The 25,138-nt window shown below is 44.5% G+C and overlaps 1 protein-coding gene across 4 annotated transcripts in view; it reads left to right on the top strand.

Moving 5' to 3' along the window:
* The first annotated feature begins 211 nt into the window (after window positions 1-211).
* Window positions 212-25,138, top strand: part of sec16a (SEC16 homolog A, endoplasmic reticulum export factor) — a 79,091-nt gene continuing 54,164 nt past the window's right edge. Inside the window, exons 1-5 of one of the 4 annotated variants that reach the window (XM_023985878.2) lie at window positions 225-338; window positions 2,375-4,762; window positions 5,387-5,923; window positions 22,321-22,457; window positions 22,754-22,842. In XM_023985878.2, coding sequence (XP_023841646.1) covers window positions 2,450-4,762; window positions 5,387-5,923; window positions 22,321-22,457; window positions 22,754-22,842 — 3,076 coding nt within the window. In that variant the 5' untranslated portion in view covers window positions 225-338; window positions 2,375-2,449. Of the gene's footprint in view, window positions 339-2,374; window positions 5,924-22,320; window positions 22,458-22,753; window positions 22,843-25,138 lie in introns of all 4 variants that reach the window. The other 3 variants (XM_023985876.2, XM_023985877.2, XM_023985875.2) reach the window with 3 other exon arrangements.

The following is a 25,138-nucleotide window of genomic DNA, read 5'->3' on the forward strand; positions in this document are numbered from 1 at the left end:
AAATCATGACATCAGCGATCTTGAGGTCGGAGCTCTAGAAAGAGGCTCGAGTTCCGGAGTTGGAATTATGACTTGGATGACCGTTCAAATCGAATTTTCCCAGACGGACTCGTTTTTTTTCAGAGTTCCTAGTTGTTTTGAACGCACTGAAGTCGGAGATTTTTTAATTCCTAGTTGTTTTGAACGTGGCACAAGAGTGACGTTGCTGGTAGCATACACGTAGCCTAGTAGGATGTGTTTATCGAATATGGCGGCTGTGTTTCAGCCTCACTGTCCTGTACATTTGTAAGAACTTCCTATTTAATCCTTCATTTCATCTTTTATTTTATCGTAAAGAGGTAAGATAATGTGTTGTTCGTAAGGACTAATGGTCAGTATTTTGGTATTCAGAGTATTGTAGAAATAATTCGCTATTTAAGTACATGTTGGCTAGCTATAACTTACCTGTCAGTCATCAAGTAAATCGTGAAAAGGCTATAGCTAGCTATATCCGAAGTTCCTGATACCGGATTTGTAGCTAAGTCTTGTAATAACAGCGTATTGATGCTACACATCCAATCCTGTAATATTCTGTATGTTATCTAAGTTAATCAACACGTTTTGTGTCATCCATTTGATGTGCTGCTCTCTCAATCTGTGAACAAATGTTGGCTGCAATAAATCAGTTAACTAACGTTAGCTAAATTGGATAGCTAACGTTAGGTAGGTAGCTAGCTTCTGTAGACGCCAATGTCCGGTAGCTGTACGGACTCTCAAAATTATTCACTCACGAAGTTGTGTTGTTAAATAGCTAACTAACATTGGACACGTTGTCCGAAGGATGTAACCTGGTGGTTTGTCAAGGATAGGACAGTACTTTAGCTAGCTAACTATATTTTATTGCAGTTAGCTTGTTGCTATCTATTTCATAGTGGTAGCCTAGTTGGCTAGCTAGAATGCAGCTCAGTTTGACGTTGACACTTGACACATCCCGGTACTAACCGGGATCCTTGGGACGTCCCTATCCCATTGAAGTTGACATTTAAAATTGGTAGGGACGTCCCAAGGATTCCGGATAGCACTGACGCTTAGCACAAAAGCTCTAGGGTCCTTTTCCGCTTTCATAACCTATTGCTAACGTCGTTATGCAATATTTATCTACGATGTCTCCAAATTGAAATTTGCCGTCTGTCGTCCTTGATGTTTAATCCATGGAAGCGAGCAAGCTAGGATCCTACCTAGCTTTCATGATGAAACCCAGCGACTGGAACAAGCTATATAGCTACGATTGCCTTCTAGGTCGTGACAGCAGTGGCGCATACAAGGCGCAAAGTGGTCGTCCAACAAAAGCTAGCTAGATCTGGCCGATCAGAGTTCCGTTCGCTAATCCTCTTGCATACTGACATTTCAGCTGCTTATGTCAGCAAACCCCTCGCCATGCTCCCTCAGTGACAAGTGTCATATTATGACAAACAGACATATAGTGGCAGTAGATATCCCAACGCAACACGCTCCTCTCTCAGTAATGTTTGGAATATAAGGATTCATGAGTGTTCTGAAATTCCCTTAGTATAGGTCTGTGGAAAATCTAATTAATTAGGTATTATTTGCTCAAATGCATAGCTAACATGGCTCTGGATGTTGTAAAATGCTTTATTTTCCTGTTGTGAAAATGACCATAACTCCAAAGTTCAATGCGAGATTAGCAGTCTTTATCGCTGCCACACAATTTGCTTTTAGGATGTAGCACACTCACCACAAAAGCCTTTTAAATATGCTCAGTTTGCCTTGATGAAGTCAAGCGGTTGTTGGAGATACATTTTTGTCATTTAGCACACGCTCTTATCCACAGCGACATACAATAGTGAGTGAATACATTTTCATTACTTTTTTGCACTGGGGAATTGAACTCACAACCCTGGAATGGCAAGCGCCATGCTCCAACAACTGAGCTACACGGTACAGTGAGATACCGCACATACACAACTTCACCTATACACAAATAAATATCTTGGTCTGTTTGTGTGGATAAGCGGGTGTAAAAGGTTTATCCTCCTTAAATCCTTAAGCTACTCAGGAATTTCTGCATTTCCTGTACACTAGCAGAAATATGGCCAAATTGCTAGAATGGACTTCAGGGTGCTGCAGAGAATCGGATGTAACAAATGCAATCCTGTTGGTCAAGGAAAGTGGGGTGCTTGTGTTCTGGAATTCAATGCTTTTGTTCTGGAGCTCCACAATCTTCTAGAATCTTTAGCCTGTTATCAGGCTTACATTAGAACTGCCACGCTGTACAAGATGGTTAGGTACATAGCTTGGAGCAAATATGGGTGTGGTGGGTCAGTCCAACAAAAGCACAGTAATAACCCTACTGTTTTCTCTCTTCTCCCTACAGCCAAGTCTGAGCTCAACCTCTTCAGTGACGTCACTATCGAGTGGCCTGGTCCTTGGACCTGTCAGAACTGCAGCCATGCAGCCCCCTCCTCGGACCGGCCCCCCTGGTGCATCCGGCCCCCCTCCTGCCAGCGTTGGGCCCAATGCCTTCCGGAGGACAAGGCCCCACAAGCATACAGGAGCAGCGGTCATGGCGGGACTACCTGCCCAGCCCATGACAGACCCCTTCGCATTTGGCAGGCAAGCCCCTCCTCCTATGGCTACAGGTGGTCACCCGCCGCCACCCAATAGCAGCCCTCTGCCTATGCAAGCCCCGCCTCCCAGTATGTACCACCAGGCTGGCATGGGTCAGGGGCTGCACCAACCACAACCACTGGATAGTGCACAGGCTGGGGCTGTGCCCCTTGGCCCACCACCGCCCTCTACCCCAGGGGTAAGCATCTTAACCCCTCACGGTACTGCGTCCCCTGTCCCTTTTCCTGGACAGCTACCTGGCCCGCCAGGCCATGCACCACCAAGTGCAGAGCAGGGCTATTTTAACTCTAGGGAGCCAGCACCCTCGATGACCCCAGGACACCTTCCCATGGCCTCAGCCCCTATGTCTGGCCAAGCGCCTTATGGCCAGGACCACGGAGGAGACCATCACCCTCAGGCGATGCTCTTTAAGCCTGTGCCTCCCGTTTTGTCTCAGTGGGTGCCCGACCATGGGAGCCGCCCCCCGTCGGTTCAGAACTATTTCCAACCCACTAGTGATCCTCTACCCCAGGTTTGTAATGCCGCTCCCCAGTCCCAGATATCTCCACACACACCCTTGCCCCACAGCACCCCTCCAACACACCCCCAGCAGCAACACCAGCCCCAACCACCTCCTCAGCACCCAGACAGGCCAACTAGCTCCCAGTGGCCTGACCTGGCAGGTGCGAACACACCCCAGCAACACAACGCCCATTTTCAGGCTCAGACCTACTTCAGCCAGAGCTCAGCCACCCTGGACTCCTGGTTCAACCAGCACCCCCAGGACCTGGTCTACCACCAGATGGGTGCTGGTCCTGGCCTGGCTCGGCCCGACTCAGCCAGATCTCACTATCGGCACGACTCGGCCGGGTCTCACCATGGATCCCACTATGGAACTTACCATGCATCAACCCCTGGCCCAGCGCCGGTCCCCTTCATCCCAGACGGCACCATCTCCATGTTTTTCAAAGGAAACGACGTGGAGAACGAGGAGACCCTTGCCGGAGAGGGAGCCGGGGCAGTGAATGGTCTCCAGGACTTCCAGCCCTCCCATAATCACCAGCAGATGTCATCCCCTCAACCCCAACCCAACCCGGTGGCAGGTGCAGAGGCCACCCACAGTTACCGTGGGCCCCCCCCACAAGCTGGCCAATCATTAACCTACATGAACGATGGTAACTTTCCTGGAGCTGGCAAACCCATCCAGCAGAAACCTGCTGAGGCCCAGTTTGACCATGTGGAGAACCTGGAGTGTGTGCCCAACCAGGAGGTCCTACCCAGCGAGCACCAGAACAGCCCTGCTGCAGCAGCCGCCCACGGGGGAGATTGCTACGAGGCAGGCCCCAATCTGGAGACCCCCGACTCTGTCCCCCGGCCCATACGTTCTGCCAGCGTGTCCTCGAGCTACAGCAACTTGAGCCACGGCAGCGGCACTGGTACAGTTCCACGCCGGCACCAAGGAGTGGTGGGCACCTTCATCCAGCAGGAGAGCCCTCGTCCCTCAGAGGACGCATTCTCCTCAGCCGCTGCCGGAGGCTACTTTGAGCAGATTGACACCTCTCCGGCCGGGAATATGGCCGCTGCTTACCAGAGCATCCCGGAGAGAATGTGCCACAGCCAACCCCCTACGCCCAGTCCTCCCAAACCCACCGGCATTTTCCAGGCTAGTGCCAACTCCTCCTTTGAGCCTGTGCGCTCACACAGTGTCGCAGTGCGCCCGGCGGAGGTGGACCGTGCCCGGATGGTGGCGGAGAGGGGCTCTGACTCTCTGCCTGGGAACCTGGAGCAGCCTCCAGACAACCTTGAGAATGTCTACGGAGCAGCTACAGGGCACACTCAAGCTGGGGATGGAGCTGGAGCACCTCCTCTTGCATACCCTCTGAGTCACTCCCACTCCAGGCCCTCGTCCCGGGCTCATGTGGCCCACCGGCCCTGTGAGAGCCCTGCCACCACCCTGTGGGCCCAACATGACCCCGCTAGCCTGGGAACCAACATCCTGCTGGTCCCCGCTGCCCCTCCGGTCCTTGCCCCACTGCGAGAGCCCAGTGCCGAGGTCATCCAGCCCCCCGAGGATGGCTCCCTGGACCTTCAGCCCCCTCAATGCGCCCCTCCGCCCTCCCAGCACCCCTCGGAGAACCTGGAGAACCCTCCTAAGGTGAGTGAGGGGGACACGTCTGACTCGCAGCCCAATCTGGGCTATGCCTCTCTCCTGGTGTCTGAATCGCTTCACCAGCCCGTGTTGATTGCCCCACCCACCTCCAATTACAGTGTGATTCCTCCCAGTAACCCTGCATTCGCAGCCAATCAGATCAGCCCCAGGGAGGCCACAGTACCTGTGAGGCCGCCCTCGCAGGCTCAAGGGGCCAGTGCCGCACAGCCCGGTCCTCCCTTGCGCTCCAATCAGAACCCATTATTTACCCCTACACCAATGAGCTTCAGCGCCGCCTCTAGCCAGAGCCCCCTCAATCTTGTTCGGGATGACAGGGAAGGGGTTAAACCAGAGATCACGCCCCCACCATCCCTGTCCCAGCCTGCTCGGTCCCCTCTCTCAAAGGTCCAATCAATGTGCGGAAACAACCATTCTTCTCTACCTGTTAATTTGCAGGCTCCTCTTCCTGCTGCTCCTGGTGCCGCCAATTATAATCAGCTCTCAAATTACGAGCTGCTTGATTTTTCTATGCACCAATCTCAGATCCCAAACCAAGCCGCAGGGCTGCCACCTCTCTCCCTCCAGCAGGGCCCGCCCCTGGCGAGTAACGCTCCTGGGTTTTACCTGCAGGTCACCAAAGATGCTCAGCAGGTGGGTAGAGGCAACGAGGACGCCTCCACAACACAGATACCTGCCGAACCCATGTCCCCCCCAGTGGCCCCAAACACCCAACAACCACCCTCTGAGCCACCCATTGTGCCCCAGCCTGGTCACCAAGGCCAAGGAGATGACCCTGCAGCCCCTCTCAGTGGAGCACCACCACCGCAAGAGCAGTACCCACCCCCAATGCAGGGTCCTGCCACGGGGAATGCACCCACCCCCTCTGCGGCTTACCCTGGACCTCGGGGACATGTGCCTCTAGCCAACCCCCCTCCACCAGGAACCGGGGTTCCTCTAGCCCAGCCAGCCCAGCCAGCCCCTACAGACTCACAGCGACCTCCCTCGTCTCTGGGAAGCCAGCTGGGGTACGGCCCACCTCCTCCAGGGCAGGTGTATGGGGGATACTACGGAGGTGCCTACCCGGAGTACCCAGATGGCAGAGGATCATATCTTCCTGCTCAGTACCCACCCGCACCTGTGGACCCCAGAGCACAGCAGTATTATCAGGTACACATACTCACTAGTCAATTAGTGTTGCTTGCAGCAGGTTATATGTTGAATCACAGGTCTAAGGTATCTGGTTCTCTTGAGACCGTATATTTCACAATAAACTATTGTGGAGTGAAGCTACAGTATTTGTACGGTTTAATTTGCCTGTGGGATGTAATGGAGTTTAGGGTGGGGGAGTACTCTGTAGGTCTGGGTGATATGGCCTAAAAATCATATCTATCTTTTTTTCAAACTTATGAGCGATTCACAATATTTATCGGAATTTTTACGTTTTCTCTAAATAAGATTTCTTGCACAAATAAACGTTAAGTACACTGCATTTCAAACAGTCAGGAGTAATCTAATGAATTCAGGGCTTGTGAAATTATACCTAGGCTAAATATAAGCCTACCACAACATTGAGACCCACTAATCATTATATTATTTTATCAAAATAGTTTAATCACTTATGTCTTTCAAACGTTCTGTTACAAGTTTAACCAGAACCATGCACATTCACTAATAATGCTAACTTCTCGGATGTAACAGATATCATATGCAGTAGCTCTATAGAGATGAGATGATGACTTGGAATGAAGTAATAGTCATCAAATGAAATGTACACAACTGAATTATTTTATTAAAGTAATGTGAATTAATTATGGTAAATAAGTGATAAGCGGTAATCAGACTTTTATTCATTGTTTTATTCTGTTACAGCATTCAACCCACATAATGCATAGTGCATTTAATGTTAAGTTTTATCGAAATTGAAATGTTATTTTTTTAATAATCGAACCGAAACCGAACCAACCTCAAAAAGCACTAATCGCTCAGCACTAATATTTACAAAAGGAATACTTTTGCCAAATTGGATTTTCTGAACATTAGCTCACCAAGTTCCTCCATTAGGCAAACCATTAACAGTATTACATTGCCTATTGTATAATAAAGATAACCTTTCACATTGAACAGCTACAGTGCTGCTCTTTGTGTACACCCATTTAGCGTCGTTCATACCCTGTAGTCTAAAGCCTTAGACTACATTCTCTTAAAGAATTCACATTGTAAGTACTTAAAAAACAAAGAAAATATTTCAACATTAAAATACTTTATTAACTAAAGGTAGTAGCCTACAATTAGGAAAAACTTAAAAAACAAAGGCTTAGGTAAAAACACTACCTAGGTCTGTATCATAAGATTATTTGAGTGACTTTGGTTCAGGTGATGATATGAACAAAGGAATCTAGCCTGAGAACATATTTCTGTCCAGCCCTTTAGAGCAGGACATGTACTGTCCATGGCCTTTTCATTGCAAAAGCCCGGATCTTCTCAAAAATATACTGAACAAAAATACAGTGCATTTGGAAAGTACTGAGTACTTTTAACACAATTTGTTACATTGCAGCCTTATTCTAAAATTGATTAAATCATGTTTTTCCTAATTAATCTACACCCAATACCCCATAATGACAAAGCAAAAACAGGTTTTTAAAAATGTTTGCAAATGAATAAAAAAAAATCCTGAAAAAACATTTACATAATTAATCAGACCCTTTACACAGTACTTTGTTGAAGCACCTTGGGCAGCGATTATAGCCTCGAGTCTTCTTMGGTATGACGCTACAAGCTTGGCACACCTGTATTTGGGGAGTTACCCATTATCTGCATATCCTCTCAAGCGCTGTCAGGTTGGCTGGGGAGCGTCGCTGCAGAGCTTTTTTCAGGTCTCTCCATAGATGTTCGATGGAGTCCGGGCTCTGGCTGGGACATTGAGACTTGTCCCGAAGCCACTCCTGCATTGTCTTGGCTGTGTGCTTAAGGTCGTTGTCCTGTTGGTAGGTGAACCTTCGCCCAAGTTTGAGGTCCTGAGCGCTAAGGAGCAGGTTTTTATCAAGGATCTATCTTTCCCTCGATCCTGACTACTCTCCCAGTCCCTGTCGCTGAAAAACATCCCCACATCATGATGCTGTCACCACCATGCTTCAGCGTAGGGATGGTGCCAGGTTTCCTCCATTCGTGACACTTGGCATTCAGGCCAAGGAGTTAAATCTTATTTTCATCAGACCAGAAAATATTGTTTCTCATGGTCTGAGAGTCCTTCAAGTGCCTTTTGGCAAACTCCAAGTGGGCTGTTATGTGCCTTTTACTGAGGAGTGGTTTTCGTCTGGCCACTTTACCATAAAAGCCTGATTGGTGGAGTTCTGCAGAGATGTTTGTCCTTCTGGAAGGTTCTCCCATCTCCACAGAGTAACTCTAGAGCTCTGTCAGAGTGACCATTGGGTGGTCACCTCCCTGACCGAGGCCCTTCTCCCCCAATTGCTCAGTTTGGCCGGGCAGCCAGCTCTAGGAAGAGTTTTGGTGGTTCCAAGCTTCTTCAATTTAAGAATGATGGAGGCCACTGTGTTCTTGGGGGGCCTTCTATACTGAAGAAATGTTTTGGTGCCCTTCCCCAGAGCTGTGCCTCGACACAATCCTGTCTCGAATCTCTACAGACAATTCCTTCGAACTCAGGGCCTGGTTTTGCTCTGACATGCACTGCAACTGTGGATATATATATATATATCACACACTCAACACACACACACACACACACACCACACACCACACACACAACACACACAAACCACACACACACACACAACACACACACACACACACACACACAACACACAGAGGTGTGCGCCTTTCCAAATCATGTCCATTAATTAAATTTACCACAGGTGGACTCCAATCAAGTTGTAGAAACATCAAGGATGATCAATGGGAAAAGGATGCACCTGAACTCAATTTCAAGTGTCATTGCAAAGGGTCTGAATACTTATATAAATAAGTTATTTCTGTTTTTATTGTTAATACATTTACAAAAAATTCTAAAAACCTGTTTTTGCTTTGTCATTTTGGGGTATTATGTGTAGATTAATGAGGATTTTTAAAATACATTTTAGTATAAGGCTGTAACGTAACAAAATGTGGAAAAAGTCAAGGGGTCTGAATAGTTTTCGAATGCACTGTATCAACACAACAGTAAATGGTTTGATCTCACGTTTCATGAGCTGAAAGAAAAGATCCCAGAAATGTTCCATATATACCAAAAGCTTATTTCTCTCAAATGATGTGCACAAATTTGTTTACATCCTTGTTAGTTAGCATTTCTCCTTTGCCAAGACAATCCTTCCATGCATGCTTCAGTTTTGCTTGCCTCGAAGCGAGCATAGAAGTAATTTAGCTCGTCTGGTTGGCTCGTGTCACTGGGCAGCTCGCGGCTGTGCTTCCCTTTTGTAGTCTAATAGTTTGCAGTCGGTGCCGGTGTAGTACAATTCAATCTTAGTCCTGTATTGATGCTTTGCCTGTTTGTTGGAGGGTGTAGCCGGATTTCTTATAAACTTCCGGGTTAGAGTCCCGCTCCTTGAAAGAGGCAGCTGTACCCTTTACCTCAGTGTGGATGTTGCCTGTAATCCAGTTGGTTGGGGTATGGTCGCTGTGGGAACAACGTTATCAATGCACTTATTGATGAAGCCAGTGACTGATGTGGTGTACTCCTCAATGCCATTGGAGGAATCCCGGAACATATTCCAGTCTGTGGTAGCAAAACAGTCCTTTAGCTTAGCATCTGCTTCATCTGACCACTTCCTTATTGAGTGAGTCACTTGTGCTTCCTGCTTTAGTTTTTGCTTCTAAGTGGGAATCAGGAGGATAGAATTATGGTCAGATTTGCCAAATGGAGGGCGAGGGAGAGCTTTGTATGCGTCTCTGAATGTGGCATAAAGGTGGTTTAGAGTTTTTTTCCCTCTGGTTGCACATTTAACATGCTGGTAGAAATGAGGTAAAACGGATTAAAGTTTCCCTGCATTAAAGTCCCCAGCCACTAGGATCGCCACCTCTGGATGAGTGTTTTCCTGTTTGCGTATGGTCTTATGCAGCTCATTGAGTGCGGTATTAGTGCCAACATCGGTTTATGGTGGTAAATAGACAGCTACGAAAAATATAGATTAAAAACTGTCTTGGTAAATAGTGTGGTCTACAGCTTATCATGAGATACTCTACCTCAGGTGAGTAAAACCTTGAGACTTCCTTAATATTCGATTTTGTGCACAGACCACCCCCTGTCTTACCGGAGGCAACTGTTCTATCTTGCTGATGCAGCGTAAACCTCGCCACCTGTATGTTATCCATGTCATCGTTTAGCCACAACTCGATGAAACACAAGATATTACAGTTTTTAATGTCCCATTGGTAGGATATTCGTGGACGTAACTCATCTATTTTGTTATCCAATGATTGTACGTTGGCTAATAGGACTGATGGTAGAGGCAGATTACCCACTCGCCGTCGGATCCTTACAAGGCACCCCGAACTACGTCCCTGATATGTCTCTTTCTCATGCGAATGACGAGGATTTGGGCCTTGTCGGATGTCTGAAGTAAATCTTTCGCATCCGACTTGTTAAAGAAAAAATATTTGTCCAGTATGAGGTGAGTAATCGCTGCCCTGATATCCAGAAGCACTTTTCGGTCATAAGAGACTGTGGCAGAAACATTATGTACAAAATAAGTTACAAATAATGCTAAAAAAACACACACAATAGCACAGTTGGTTAGAAGTCTGTAAAACGGCAGCCATCTCAACTGGCGCCATGTCATACCAGGAAGCTGATAAATCTGTAGGTTTGAACAACCAAAGAATTTCTGCACAAACTGTCAGGAATTGTCTCAGGGAAGCTCATCTGCATGCTCATTTTCCTCACCAGGGTCTTAACCTGACTTCAGTTCGGCGTCATAACTGACTTCAGTGGGCAAATGCTCACCTTCGATGGCCACTGGCATGCTAGAGAAGTGTGCTCTTCCCGGTTTCAACTGTACTGGACAGATTGCAGGTGTTGTTGTCCAGCGGTTTGCTGATGTCAACGCTTTGAACAGAGTGCCCATGGTGGCTGTGGGGTTATGGTATGGGCAGGCATAACCTATGGACAATGTACACAATTGCATTTTATCGATCTCCATTTGAATGCACAGAGTGCACACCGTGACGAGATCCTGAGGCCCATTGTCATGCCATTTATCCGCCGCCATAACCTCATGTTTCAGCATGATAATGCATGGCCCCATGTCTCAAGGATCTTTACACAAATCCTGGAAGCTGAAAATGTCCAGTTCTTCCATGGCCTGCATACTCACCAGACGTCACCCATTGAGCAGGTTTGGGATGCTCTGGCTCAACAGCGCATTCCAGTTCCCACCAATATCCAGCAGGCTACAGACAATAGAAGCTGTAAAGGATGAAATCAAACAAAAATAGACCAAATATTGAAACTTAGCATGACAAAATAACATTTATTGACCCCCAATTTCAAGCAATAAGCTAAAAGTACAAAGACAAAATACCTGTATTTTTTTCTTGTTCTCCCTCGCTCATCTCCTACTTGTGGTGACAGCAGGTTTATGCTGAAAGACAAATTCCAGAAGAATAGGTTAAAACATGAATTAATTAATCCCCTATAGCTTGTTGTTGCCTGTTGACTGCTACAGCTGTACTAAAATGCCCTTTACACACCAGTGTAGGTTAGTATGAGGCGCTATACGAGGAAGGGCTCATTCTAACGTCTGGAATGGAACAGAGGAAAAACGTGGTTTCCATGTGTTTGAATAACGTTCCATTTTTTTACATTCCTGACAATTCATTGAGTCCGTCCTCTTATACCTCCTCCCACCGGCCTCCTCTGGTACACACTCAACCTGCTTCCAACCAAACAATGCAGACACAAGATAACTATCTATACTGAACAAAAATATTTACAGTTACAGTTACAGTTCATATAAGGAAATCAGTCAATTTAAATAAATAAATTAGGCCCGAATCTATGGGGCGCAGCCATGAGTGGGCTTGGGAGGGGATAGGCCCACCCACCTGGGAGCCAGGCCCACCCATTTGGAAGCCGGAACCAGGCCCAGCCAATCAGAATGAGTTTTTCCCCACAAAAGGGCTTTTTTACAGATATAAATTCTCCTCAATTACATTAGCTGTCCAGATGTGGAGGTCCTGGGCTGGCGTTTTTACATGTGGTCTGCGGTTGTGAGGCCGGTTGAACGTACTGCCAAATTCTCTAAAACAATGTTAGAGGCGGCTTATTGTAGAGAAATTAACATTCAATTATCTAGAAACCGCTCTGGTGGACATTCCTGCGGTCAGCATGCCAATCTGTGGCGTTGTGTGACAAAACTGCACAATTTAGAGTGGCTTTTTATTGTCCGCAGCACAATATGCATCTGTGTAATGATCATGCTGTTTAATCAGCTTCTCGATATGCCAAACCTGTCAGGTGGATGGATTATCTTGGCAAAGGAGAAATGCGCACTAACAGGGATGTAAACAAGTTTGTGCACTATTTGAGAGCTTTTTGTGCGTATGGAACATTTCTGGATCCTTTTATTTCAGCTCATGAAACATGGAACCAACACTACATGATGCGTTTTTATATTTTTGTTCAGTATATATTTAGCTTCATATTTACTAGCTGGCTAGATGTAAATGGTATTCAGCTAGCTAGCCAGCTAGTTGAACGTGCAAAAAAAACGACCTCAATCTATAATCCAATAGCTAGCTAGCTATTTAGCTAATATTTCATCATGGCTGCCTAGCCAACTTAGCATGTGTCCCTATACCTAAAAACATGGAGTTTGATTAGCATTCGCACCACAGTGGCAATTTTCAGTAGCTAGCTAGTTAATCATGACAAACTGACAAACATGAAAAAGATTATCATCATGAATGGTTTAGCACATCAGCAATCAACATTAACAGCAGAATGCAACTGACCAGCTCAGCTAGCTAGCTCATCTAGCTAACTGGCTATAACGTTACCTGTTTGCAATTGGCTGGCTAGCTAACAATAGCTAGCAATGGAAACTACTTTTTGATACAGTTGAGACGATAACGTTTGCACATGTAGCTATTTTGGCATTTTAACTGTAAACTCTTTATATGGATTATGATGATTCATGGAAAACTGAAACACTAAAAATTATCCTTCCCACTCCGCTTCAACCAGCCGAGACTGCTTTTGCCACAGAAGACAGAGCTGTAGTCAGGACTAGGGCTGTAACGGTGACCGAATTACCGCCACACCCACTGTCGCGAGTCATGATGGCAGTCAAATTCCACGTGACCATTTAGTCACGGTAATTAGGCTTCTCCAAGCTCTGATGTTGCTGATGGTCATTAGTAGCCTTCCAAACTTGCTAACTGCCTGGTACCACGCACTGGTACCACGCACTATTATCCCTCTAATCAGTCTGACATCAATGCAAATGTAATTGAAAATCGAATCAAACACTTCATGAGAGCCCATGAGCTCATGTTGTGCAACATTTCTATAGGCTATGCAATTGTGCAAGAAAACAGAGTGATGGCCCCTATGAAAAAGAGGAGTATTCCATCAGCTTTCTATAGGCTAGGCCTACMATATTAATTTCTCAACTTTCCTAAATTTAAGCACATTTCTTCTCTTTACAACAGGATTACAGCCTACCTGGCTGGCATGAAAATGAACTACGGGAAAAGCGTACTCCATTCGCTATTTAAGTGCAAGGATTACATATATTTTCCCCCCCTGTTTCGAGACAGGTGAATGATAATGGTCCATTCTAAATCAAAACAAATTTCACACACATATATTATGTGATAAGATTAAATCAAGAATAGTGTGATAGGTGACAATATAAGCCTATGACTTGTGAATGAAGCCCAGTGATGCCTAGTGAATGATGCCAATAAGGCATGCCCTTTTTTTGCGACTTTTTCAAATCATAGTTGCACACCCCATGTAGCCTAGCCCATAGGCCTATATGTTTTGATAAGGTTTGCATCAAACACTAAAGTGGACATAACTTCTTAAAATGAAGCACGTTAATCGCTTTACAATGTTTGTAAAGCCTAGCTGGCATACATACGCAGCACGTGAGTTTAACGTTTTGGGAAGATCATTTTCACCAAAATGCACCTTTTTTATAATAAAAGCATTACATGCATAATCACATTTGTGGTCACTTTTGAGAATGTCCCGGGCTATGTTTGAAGAAAAAAAAAAATCTTGCACAGAATAGAATGTCAACTTTTGTACTATGGGGGATATTAGGTTGACATAGGCTCGTGCTTTTGCTGTTTGTTAGGCTAGCTAGCTAACAATACAAAAAAGTAAATGTGAACAGTTCTTCCAATATCTTCAGTATGCGCCTCGGAATTGGATTAGGACACGCTTAGTTGCGTCCCCGATGTGTCTTAACTTGTAGCCTGTGAGAAAGACCGGATCACGTGACTGAGAACCATGTGAGTGAGAGGTGCTTTGGCATGCAGCGGGGAGAAGGGAATTATAATTATTATATGCAGCCCAAGGGCACAACCGCAAAATGCATGGATTTTTTAGGGGGATTATGGCCACACAAAGGGGATGCAGCTTGGAAATTTGAGCCATTATCAAGTGCTTGTCAATTGTGAATGAGAGACTGAAGTGTGTACAGCCTGCGCAAAAAAACAAAGAGCTCATGCCTTTCATGCAACATTTTCGAATCATCATTAGAGTCGCATCATGTAGCCTTAGAATGTATTAAAAATCTAAACATATAGCCCAACATTTGTATCACAACTACAGTTAAATAACTCTAAATTAAGCAAATAAGAGTAACTGTTACTTTGTTAACCGCTCAACACAGAATAGCCGCATGTCCGCACTCCCTCAAATCGTTTGGAGGAAATACCCTTTCTATTTTATTCAGCTGGGTTCAGTTATATTCTTCATATTATAAAATAGTATAAAATAATGCCACCTAATTCTAAGCAAATCTTGTCTGCTAAATGAACTAGTGTAACCCACAGCCATATGGCATAGCCATATCAGGGCCTAATATAAGGACAACGCAGAGTGCTATTCTGTTCTTCTGAAATAGACTACATTTTCTTCATATCATGTTTCTTCAGACCTATCTAAAATAAATTATAGATTTATTGTGATGGTGAAGGCTATATTGCATGGTTTTATTAGACTTTTTAGAATGTAGATGTTCCAGAGGTCTGCATCAGTGGCTTGTAGGGAAGTGTGGTAGCCAGGAGATGCAGAATGTGTTTATGTTAATTAACGATCAATTACTGTGAGACCGGCAGTTATTTGTTTGACAATCACAGGCTGAAAAAATTTCAACCCCACTCCCATCACACCCCCTCCATGCTTCACTGTGGGGACCACAGATGTGGAGATAATCCGTTCACCTACTCTGTGTCTCATAAAGACAAGAAAAATCTCACATTTGGACTCATCAGACCAAAAGACAGATTTCCACCGGTCTAATGTCCATTGCTTTTGTTTCTTTGCCAAAGCAAGTCTCTTCTTCTTATTGGTGTCCTTTAGTAATGGTTTCTTTGCAGAAATTCAATCATGAAGGCCTGATTCACGTAGTCTCCTCTGAATAGTTGATGTTGAGATGTGTCTGTTACTTGAACTCTGTGAAGCATTTATTTGGGCTGCAATCTGAGGTGCAGTTAATTCTCATCCTCTGCAGCACAGGTAACTCTGGGTCTTCCATTCCTGTGTTGGGCCTCATGAGAGCCAGTTTCATCATACAGTGGTTCCTCCTTTAAACCTTGCGAGCTTACACCGCGGGATTTAGAGGTACCCAGCATCAGGGCTTCATTGCTCCAGACCACAGCAAGGGAGAGTTAGAGCACTCATTATGCATTTGGGTCCCAAGGTTTTAATATAACCAATCATATCGAGTGGTTCCAATGATGAATTTGACGCGAGCCACCTGTCCCTGGTGACTTTCTTCAGCGAAGATGGCTGACAAAACATTATGGTGAACGCTAATTTAAGTAATTATAACGTCATAACGAGTCAAGAAAAACATTTACAGTTGAAAGGAGTATGTTAGAGATAAACGATTGTGCATATTTTGTTGTCATCAAGTTAATTTACGAAAATCGGTATTGAGCAATTTTTGGGGGGTTCAGTCATATCCAATACCAGGTGTATCAAACTCCATTCTTTGAATGATGCTGTGTCTGCATGTATGAATTACAATTATACACTTCAACAGTGTTTACCGCTCTTGGGACATCAATGATTACACATTGTAACTATGCAATAGATGGAACATGATTTAAGTAAAGGCTGATTTGTAATTCATATATACAGAATAAAAAACAGTACATCCTGCCAGCACACCCACAAGCGAGCCACTCAGGTGGAGAATTATGCGTGGAAGATAGCAGGAACGAGATGGGAGTAACAATCTAGGCTATTTGCTCTGAGACCGGCATAATAATGTAATGAAACAAGCAGGGAGCAGGTTTCGAACCCTCAACATTCTAGCCCGAAGTCCAGCACGCTATCGATTGTGCTCAAATGTATTAATTGGGGTTGAGGCCGATTGTGGCTAAAAACACTTTATCAATTGGAATCTAACACGTGGAAAGGGGAAAAAGTATTATTAGTTTTTCACAAGTGTAGCAGGATGGGCTATTAGCTGAATAGACTTTTCAACCTTTACTAAAGATTTGTCTAATAGCTGAGCTAGGTGTGTGTGACCCCCCCCCCCCCAATCCCCAACTTGTAACAAATAATTTGTATTTATCTTTCCACATCTACATACACACATCTACCTACACACGGTTAATGTTCTGAAAAAAATATAATATATTGGTCATGGCTCCCGATTTAGGCGCAGCGGTATAAGGCACTGCATCTCGGTGCAAGAGGCTTTACTACAGTCCCTGGTTTGAATTCAGGCTGTATCACATCTGACTGTGATTGGGAGTGCCATAGGGTGGCGCACAATTGGCCCGGCGTCATCCGCGGTAGGCCTTCATTGTAAATAAGAATTTGTTCTTACCTGAGTTGCCTAGTTAAATAAAGGATACATTTTTTTTAAACAACTGGCGGCAACTGCAGAGCAATCAATTGGAGGTGAACAGTGACTGGTGCTAAAAATATTGCTAACTTGTTATGTAAGTGTTGCACACCAACAGATGGAGAAAACCAACACCAGTCGAGCAATTAATTTCAACAATAATCTTCATTTTAATATGACTTTACAGACAACAAGAGGGCGTAATTGGAGTCTATTTCTTCGGAGCCTATACCTAAATTAAGTAACACAGCCTACCACAGCCAGTTATGAGGCTTAACAGCCTAATAGAAGTAGGATTTTTTTTTATTAGGCCGACTTACAATTGCAGCCGGTCTCCCGTCCGCACGGCACAGGGATTCTTCAGCTAAATAGTACTGTACTGCCGACCGTCACGTTGTACAGCGCCATATTTTCCATTCCATCCTAACAGAAACCCAGTTTTATTTTATTTTTTATGGAATAGAAACACCATAATATTAATCAAATTAAGCAAGTACCAGTCAAAAGTACAAGTATTTTCTACATTGTAGAATAATACTGAAGACATCACAACTGTAGCAGGTGTAGCCCATCATGCAATTGTTTCCTATTAGTAGGACAATGGACTATTTATGACCTGGCTACTGTTGTGAAAATTCCTCAACTTGCAATGTATTTGATGCTTATGTACTCTAAAGTGTTACATTTCTAACTCAAAACAGCAGTACAGTATTTATTCATCAACATCTTTATGCTTTTGTTAATAAAATAACGAGAAAAGACATTCAAATGCGAATGTTTATATTAACTTGATTTTAGTCACATTTCCACCCAGCTCCACAACCACAGGTAAAACCTTGCTGAGATGATCAATGTATTTGTTACGTTGTTGTATCGTCAATTTCTCTAGACAAAAAATCTTGATGGCCTTGACCAGTTCATCTTTGCCTGTCGGCTTGGCAGAGTTATGGATGAATGTTTTCAGTTGATGCCAAACAAGTTCGATCGGGTTTAAAACAGGAGACCTACGTGTAGCTATTCCTTCCGCAAGGCAATCAAACAAGCTAAGCGTCAGTATAGAGACAAAGTAAAGTTGCAATTCAACGGCTCGGACACAAGACTTATGTGGCAGGGTCTACAATCACCGACTACAAAAAGAAAACCAGCCCCGTCGCGGACCCCGATGTCTGGGAGCAAGACAAACTTAACAACCTCTTTGCTCGCTTTGAGGACAATACAGTGCCACCGACATGGCCCGCTACCAAAACCTGCGGGCTGTCCTTCACCGCAGCCAACGTGAGTAAAACATTTAAATGTGTTAACCCTCGCAAGGCTGCCGGCCCAGAAGGCATCCCTAGCCGCGTCCTCAGAGCATGCGCAGACCAGCTGGCTGGTGTGTTTACGGACATATTCAATCAATCCCAGTCTGCTGTTCCCACATACTTCAAGAGGGCCACCATTGTTCCTTTTCCCAATAATGCAAAGTTGTAACTGAACTGAACTAAATGACTATCACCCCGTAGCACTCACTTCTGTCATCATGAAGTGCTTTGAGAGACTATTCAAGGATGATCTCACCTCCACCCTACCTGACACCCTAGACCCACTCCAATTTGCTTACCGCCCCAATAGGTCCACAGACGACGCAATCGCAATCACGCTGCACACTGCCCTAACCCATCTGGACAAGAGGAATACCTATGTAAGAATGCTGTTAATCGACTACAGCTCAGCATTTAACACCATAGTACCCTCCAAACTCGTCATTAAGCTCGAGACCCTGGGTCTCGACCCCGCCCTGTGCAACTGGGTCCTGGACTTTCTGACGGGACACCCCCAGGTGGTGAGGGTAGGAAACATCTCCACCCCGCTGATCCTCAACACTGGGGCCCCACAAGGGTGCCTTCTCAGCCCTCTCCTGTACTCCCTGTTCACACATGACTGCGTGGGCAAGCACACCTCCAACTCAATCATCAAGTTTGCAAACGACACAACAGTGGTAGGCTTGATTACCAACAACGACGAGACTGCCTACAGGGAGGAGGTGAGGGCCCTCGGAGTGTGGCGTCAGGAAAATAGCCTCACGCTCAACATCAACAAATCAAAGTAGATGATCGTGGACTTCAGGAAACAGCAGAGGGAGCAGCCCCCTATCCACATCGACGGAACAGTAGCGGAGAGGGTGGAACGTTTTAAGTTCCTCGGCGTACACATCACTGACAAACTGAAATGGTCCACCCACACAGACAGCGCTGGCTTGTCACCAAAAACACTCACAAACTTTTACAGATGCACAATCAAGAGCATCCTGTCGGGCTGTATCACCACCTGGTACGGCAACTACACAACCGTAAGGCTCTCCAGAGGGTAGTGAGGTCTGCACAACGCATCACCGGGGGCAAACTACCTGCCCTCCAGGACACCTACACCACCCGATGTCACAGGAAGGCCAAAAAGATAATCAAGGACCACAACCACCCGAGCCACTGCCTGTTCACCCCGCTATCATCCAGACGGCGAGGTCAGTACAGGTGCATCAAAGCAGGGACTGAGAGACAGAAGCTGTTTTTCAATCTCAGACTGTTAAACAGCCATCACTAACATTGAGTGTCTGCTGCCAACATACTGACTCAAATCTCTAGCCACTTTAACAATTAAAAATTGGATGTAATAAATGTATCACTAGTCACTTTAAACAATGCCACTTTATATAATGTTTACATACAAGTAGGGTATATATAAACTGTACTCTATACCATCTACTGCATCTTGCCTATGCCGTTCGGCCATCGCTCATCCATATATTTATATGTACATATTCTTATTCATTCCTTTACACTTGTGTGTATAAGGTAGTTGTTGTGAAATTGCTAGATACTACTGCATGGTCGGAACTAGAAGCACAAGCATTTCGCTACACTCGCATTAACATCTGCTAACCATGTGTATGTGACCAATAAAATTAGATTTGATTTAGAGATTTTTGGATTAAAAAAATATATATATATAGTGTAGGCCTACCGAAAGTGTTGTAGGTGTTATTTACTTTTATTTAACCTTTATTTTACTACATAAAGGTCTACTTACTCTGCTGGTGTTTTGACCCAGTTTATGTCCTCATTTGCAATGCAAACCTGGGCAGCAGTGTGTTTTGGGTCATTGTCTGCATTTGGAGAAGAAAGAAAATACATTTATCCTAGCAGCCAAAATTAGGTACAATAATAGAAATATACATGTAAATAGGCCTAAACGTAACAAAATATTGCTATAATCCTACCTTGAAAGAAATGTTGGGTCCAGCATATCTCTTGATGATTTCTTCCTCAAAGAGATCTCGTGCCATGATACCTGAAAAAGGAGGCAAGAGTGAATTATTGTGCAACACATAACATTCTGTGGGGTGTAGGCTACAATATTTTCTGTACTTTTTGCTTTGTAAATAGCCAAACTTACCATCAAAAATCAAATATGTGCCTGGTCCCTGGCGAGAAATTGCCCCCCACCCATGGAATTTGAGGGGATGCTTGGGACTCGGCTTGCTTGACCGTCTTCCTTTTTTTCTGTAGCAATTTTGAGCAAATTGCTCAAGGGCCATGGTTGATTTGTCTGTGAAGATGACATCATTGAATGTCTCGCCAGCTTTGATCCATGCCTGGGCCTGCAGGACGCAAAGTCCTTTGTTTGTCAGACGAATCATTGGGTCAAAACTACAGAACAGTACAAAATAAGCGAACACATATGGTTAATGTTCTGATAATTAAAAAAAAAAATATTTATGTATAAACATTTCTTACCGGGCCTTTCCATAAGTCCACGCAAGTTTCTTCAACTGTCTTCTGACTGTAATTAGAGCGATGTTGATGTGATGTCAGCAGATTAGATTGCCTTGGCCGATTGCTCATCTTCATGAATATAAGCAAGTGATATCTGCTAAATAATCAAGTTAGGTTTCTCCATAAATAAACAATTCTAAATAACAAACTGGCTTTATTTACAAATTTGTGAGAATGTCTCACCCCATGTTCAAGAATTGCCTTTTTCTCACTCACTCTAGGTTAAATGAAAACAAAGCAATTTATTATCATTAATTCATTTAGAATGATATAAAAGCCCCTTAGGATCTGTGAGAATATCTGAGAATATCTAACGGAAAATGCACCTTAGATATTTATTTAGAGGCCTCCAATCCTCTAAATGTAATTGTTTTCGATATACTGTAGGCCTACCATAGGCGAAAGGAGTCTCACTAGTGTTGAGTAGTGCTGTTCAAAATGGTATAGGTCTTATTTATTTATAGAGCATATTGAAGTTAGGAGCAAAAGCTTTTATTTTAGCACCGTTTCGCACTGCTCTGAGGCAAGCATGGGGACTGGTCTTGATAAATCAATGATAATTTTTATTTTCACTTAATCTCTGGTTGGGTATTGGTTAGACAAGATTTAGAAAATTAGGGTGCAGAAATGTTATGCTCTTAGTGTAACCTTTATTTAACTAGGTAAATCAGTTAAGAACAAATTCTTATTTACAAGGACAGCCTACTCCTTCCTTCCGTTATATACATTTCTTAATCAATCCCATATACTATGTTATTACAAAAAAGGTTTTAAATTCTCTGTTAATGCCAATATGGAAGACTATCAAATGCTTCTCAGAGATGTCATCTGGTGGTCAAACTAGCAATAACTTGCATTAACAGAAAAAATGGCTGTCAAATAGATAATGTGCCAAAGAATGCTGCAGCAGCCCGCAAGGTGTGCCACAGTATGACACAACTTTTAAAGGAGGAACCACTGTGTCACTTGATGGTTTTTGCGACTGCACTTGAAGAAACTTTCAAAGTTATTCATTTTCCGTGTTGACTGACCTTCGTGTCTTAATGATTAATGATTGACTGTAGTTTCTCTTTGCTTATTTGAGCTTTTTCTTGCCATAATATGGACTTGGTCTTTTACCAAATAGGGCGATCTTCTGTACACAGTACCACCCCTACCTTGAATACCACCCCTACCTTGTATACCAACCCTAACTTGTCACAAACCAACTGATTTGCTCAAATGCATTAAGAAGGAAAGAAATTCCACAAATGAACTTTTAACAAGGCACACCTGTTAAGAAATGCATTCCAGGTGACTACCTCATGAAGCTGGTTGAGAAAATGCCAGGCGTGTGTGACGCTGTCATCAAGGCAAAGGGTGGCTACTTGGAAGAATCTCAAATATAAAATATATTTTGATTTGTTTAACACTTTTTTTTGTTACTACATGATTCCATATGTGTTTTTTTATAGTTTTGATGTCTTCACTATTATTCTACAATGTAGAAAATAGTTTTTTAAAAATGGAATGAGTAGGTGTGTCTAAACTTGTGATTGGTATTGTACATTCAAATGAATTTGAGATAGTTAGGGCTGGGCACTGTCACATCAGCGTACCCAGATCCTGTATTTCTCACACAGGTGCTTGCTAAAAACAAGACAGCCATGCTCCCTTGTGCATGTCCTTTCACATTCCAATTTGACCATGTTTTTTTGTCCCTCAGGATGACCCATACATGATAGCGGACCCTCGCTACGGCAGATATGAAGGAGCCAACCCGGCCTACCCCCCATACAGAGAGCCCCCGCCAGAGAGACCCAGCTCCAGAACCAGCCAGTACTCAGACAGACCCTCCTCCAGGTCAGTGGAGAGTTACACTAGTACCAGTAACAGTACCCTATTACCAGTGCAAACTATGGAGAAGTAAGTGTGTGCATTGTGTGTGTGTTACAGCTGTACTGTTTACGTGGGTGGGTTGGATGGTCAAAAATCCCACACACCTCCATTGACAGTTTGGGACTGGAAAAGCCTTTGTCTGATGTGTTTGTGTGTGTAGTTGCTTTAGGGCCTAACGTTTGCTTTAGGGCCTAACCTTTTTGACCATCCCTCCGTGAGCTTGTGGACACTCAATCCTCCCTGTGTTCTGCTTATCCCAGGCAAGGTTTCCCCCCCGAAGACTATCAGAGAGCTAACCGAAGTGCTTATGATGACTACTATGCAGAGTATTACAAAAACCAGTACGGAGGTAAGAGCCACAGTACCAACCACCAATGACTTAGTTACATTGTGATAACTATGGTAGAATGTTAGGTAAAACTTACAAAACCTACAATTATTACTATACAAAGTAATGCACATTGGGTTATTCCTAACTTGCACTGAGTGTACAAAACCTTAAAAACACCTTCCGAATATTGAGTTCCACTCCACCCTGCTGCCCTCAGAACAGCCTCAATTCGTCGGGGCATGGACCTACAGTGCATTCGGAAAGTATTCTAACCTCTTGACTTTTTCCACATTTTGTTACGTTACAGCCTTATTCTAAAATGTATTAAATAGTTTTTTTTCCCCCTCATCAATCCACACACAATACCCCATTATGATGAAGCAAAAACAGGTTGTTTTTTGCAAATGTATAAAATAAAAAGCTTTAATGAACTTAAAAAAAAAAAAAAAAATCCCTCTTTTCCCCCCCCAATTTCGTGGTATCCAGTTGGTAGTTACAACCTCCTCCGAAACACAAGCCAGCCGAGCCGCACTGCTACTTGACACAATGTCCGCTTAACCCGGAAGCCAGCCGCACCAATGTGTCGGAGGAAACACCGTACACATGGCGACCGTGTCAGCGTGCATTGCGCCCGGCCCTCCACAGGAGTCACTAGTGCGCGATGGGACAAGAACATCGCTGCCCGGCCAAACCCTCCCCTAACCCGGACGAAGCTGGGCCAACTGTGTGCCGCCCCATGGGTCTCCCGGTCGTGGCCGGCTGCGACAGAGCCTGGACTCGAGCCAGAATCTCTAGTGGCACAGCTAGCACTGCGATGCAGTGCCTTAGATCACCGCGCCACTTGGGAGGCCCTGAAATATTACATTTACATATGTATTCAAACCCTTTACTTAGTACTTTGTTGAAGCACCTTTTGCAGCGATTAGAGCCTCGAGAGTCTTCTTGGGTATGACGCTACAAGCTTGGCACACCTGTATTGGGGGAGTTTCTCCCATTCTACTCAAGCTCTGTCAGGTTGGAGGGGAAGCGTCGCTGCACAGCTGTTTTCAGGTCTCCAGAGATGTTTGAAGTTCGGGTTCTGTCTGGGCCACTCAAGGACATTCAGAGACTCCCGAAACCATTCCTGCGTTGTCCTGGCTGTGTGCTTAGGGTTGTTGTCCTGTTGGAAGGTGAACCTTCGCCCCAGTCTGAGGTCCTGAGCGCTTTAGAGCAGGTTTTCATCAAGGATCTCTCTGTACTTTGCTCTGTTCATCTTTCCCTCGATCCTGACTAGTCTGCAGCTGAAAAATATCCCCACAGCATAATGCTTCTACCACCATGCTTCACCGTAGAGATGGTGCCAGGTTTCCTCCAGACGTGACGCTTGGCATTCAGGCCAAGGAGTTCAGTCTTGGTTTCATTAGACCAGAGAATCTTGTTTCTCATGCCCTGAGAGTCCTTCAGGTGCCTTTTGGCAAACTCCAAGCAGGCTGTCATGTGCCTTTTTCTGAGTGGCTTCCGTCTGACCACTCTACCATAAAGGCCTGATTGGTGGAGTGCTGCAGAGATGTTTGTCCTTCTTGAAGGTTCTCCCATCTCCTCTGATGAACTCTGGAGCTCTGTCAGATTGTCCATCAGGTCTTGGTCCAAATCAAATTTTATTTGTCACATACAATGGGGCAAAAAAGTATTTAGTCAGCCACCAATTGTGCAAGTTCTCCCACTTAAAAAGATGAGAGGCCTGGAATTTTCATCATAGGTACACTTCAACTATGACAGACAAAATGAGGGAAAAAAATCCAGAAAAGCACATTGTTGGATTTTTAATGAATTTATTTGCAAATTATGGTGGAAAATAAGTATTTGGTCACCTACAAACAAGTAAGATTTCTGGCTCTCACAGACCTGTAACTTCTTCTTTAAGAGGCTCCTCTGTCCTCCACTCGTTACCTGTATTAATGGCACCTGTTTGAACTTGTTATCAGTATAAAAGACACCTGTCCACAACCTCAAACAGTCACACTCCAAACTCCACTATGGCCAAGACCAAAGAGCTGTCAAAGGACACCAGAAACAAAATTGTAGTCCAGCACCAGGCTGGGAAGACTGAATCTGCAATAGGTAAGCAGCTTGGTTTGAAGAAATCAACTGTGGGAGCAATTATTAGGAAATGGAAGACATACAAGATCACTGATAATCTCCCTCGATCTGGGGCTCCACGCAAGATCTCACCCCGTGGGGTCAAAATGATCACAAGAACGGTGAGCAAAAATCCCAGAACCACACGGGGGGACCTAGTGAATGACCTGCAGAGAGCTGGGACCAAAGTAACAAA

This window comes from Salvelinus sp. IW2-2015, linkage group LG4q.1:29 (assembly GCF_002910315.2).
Source record: "Salvelinus sp. IW2-2015 linkage group LG4q.1:29, ASM291031v2, whole genome shotgun sequence".
Lineage (NCBI taxonomy): Eukaryota > Metazoa > Chordata > Actinopteri > Salmoniformes > Salmonidae > Salvelinus > Salvelinus sp. IW2-2015.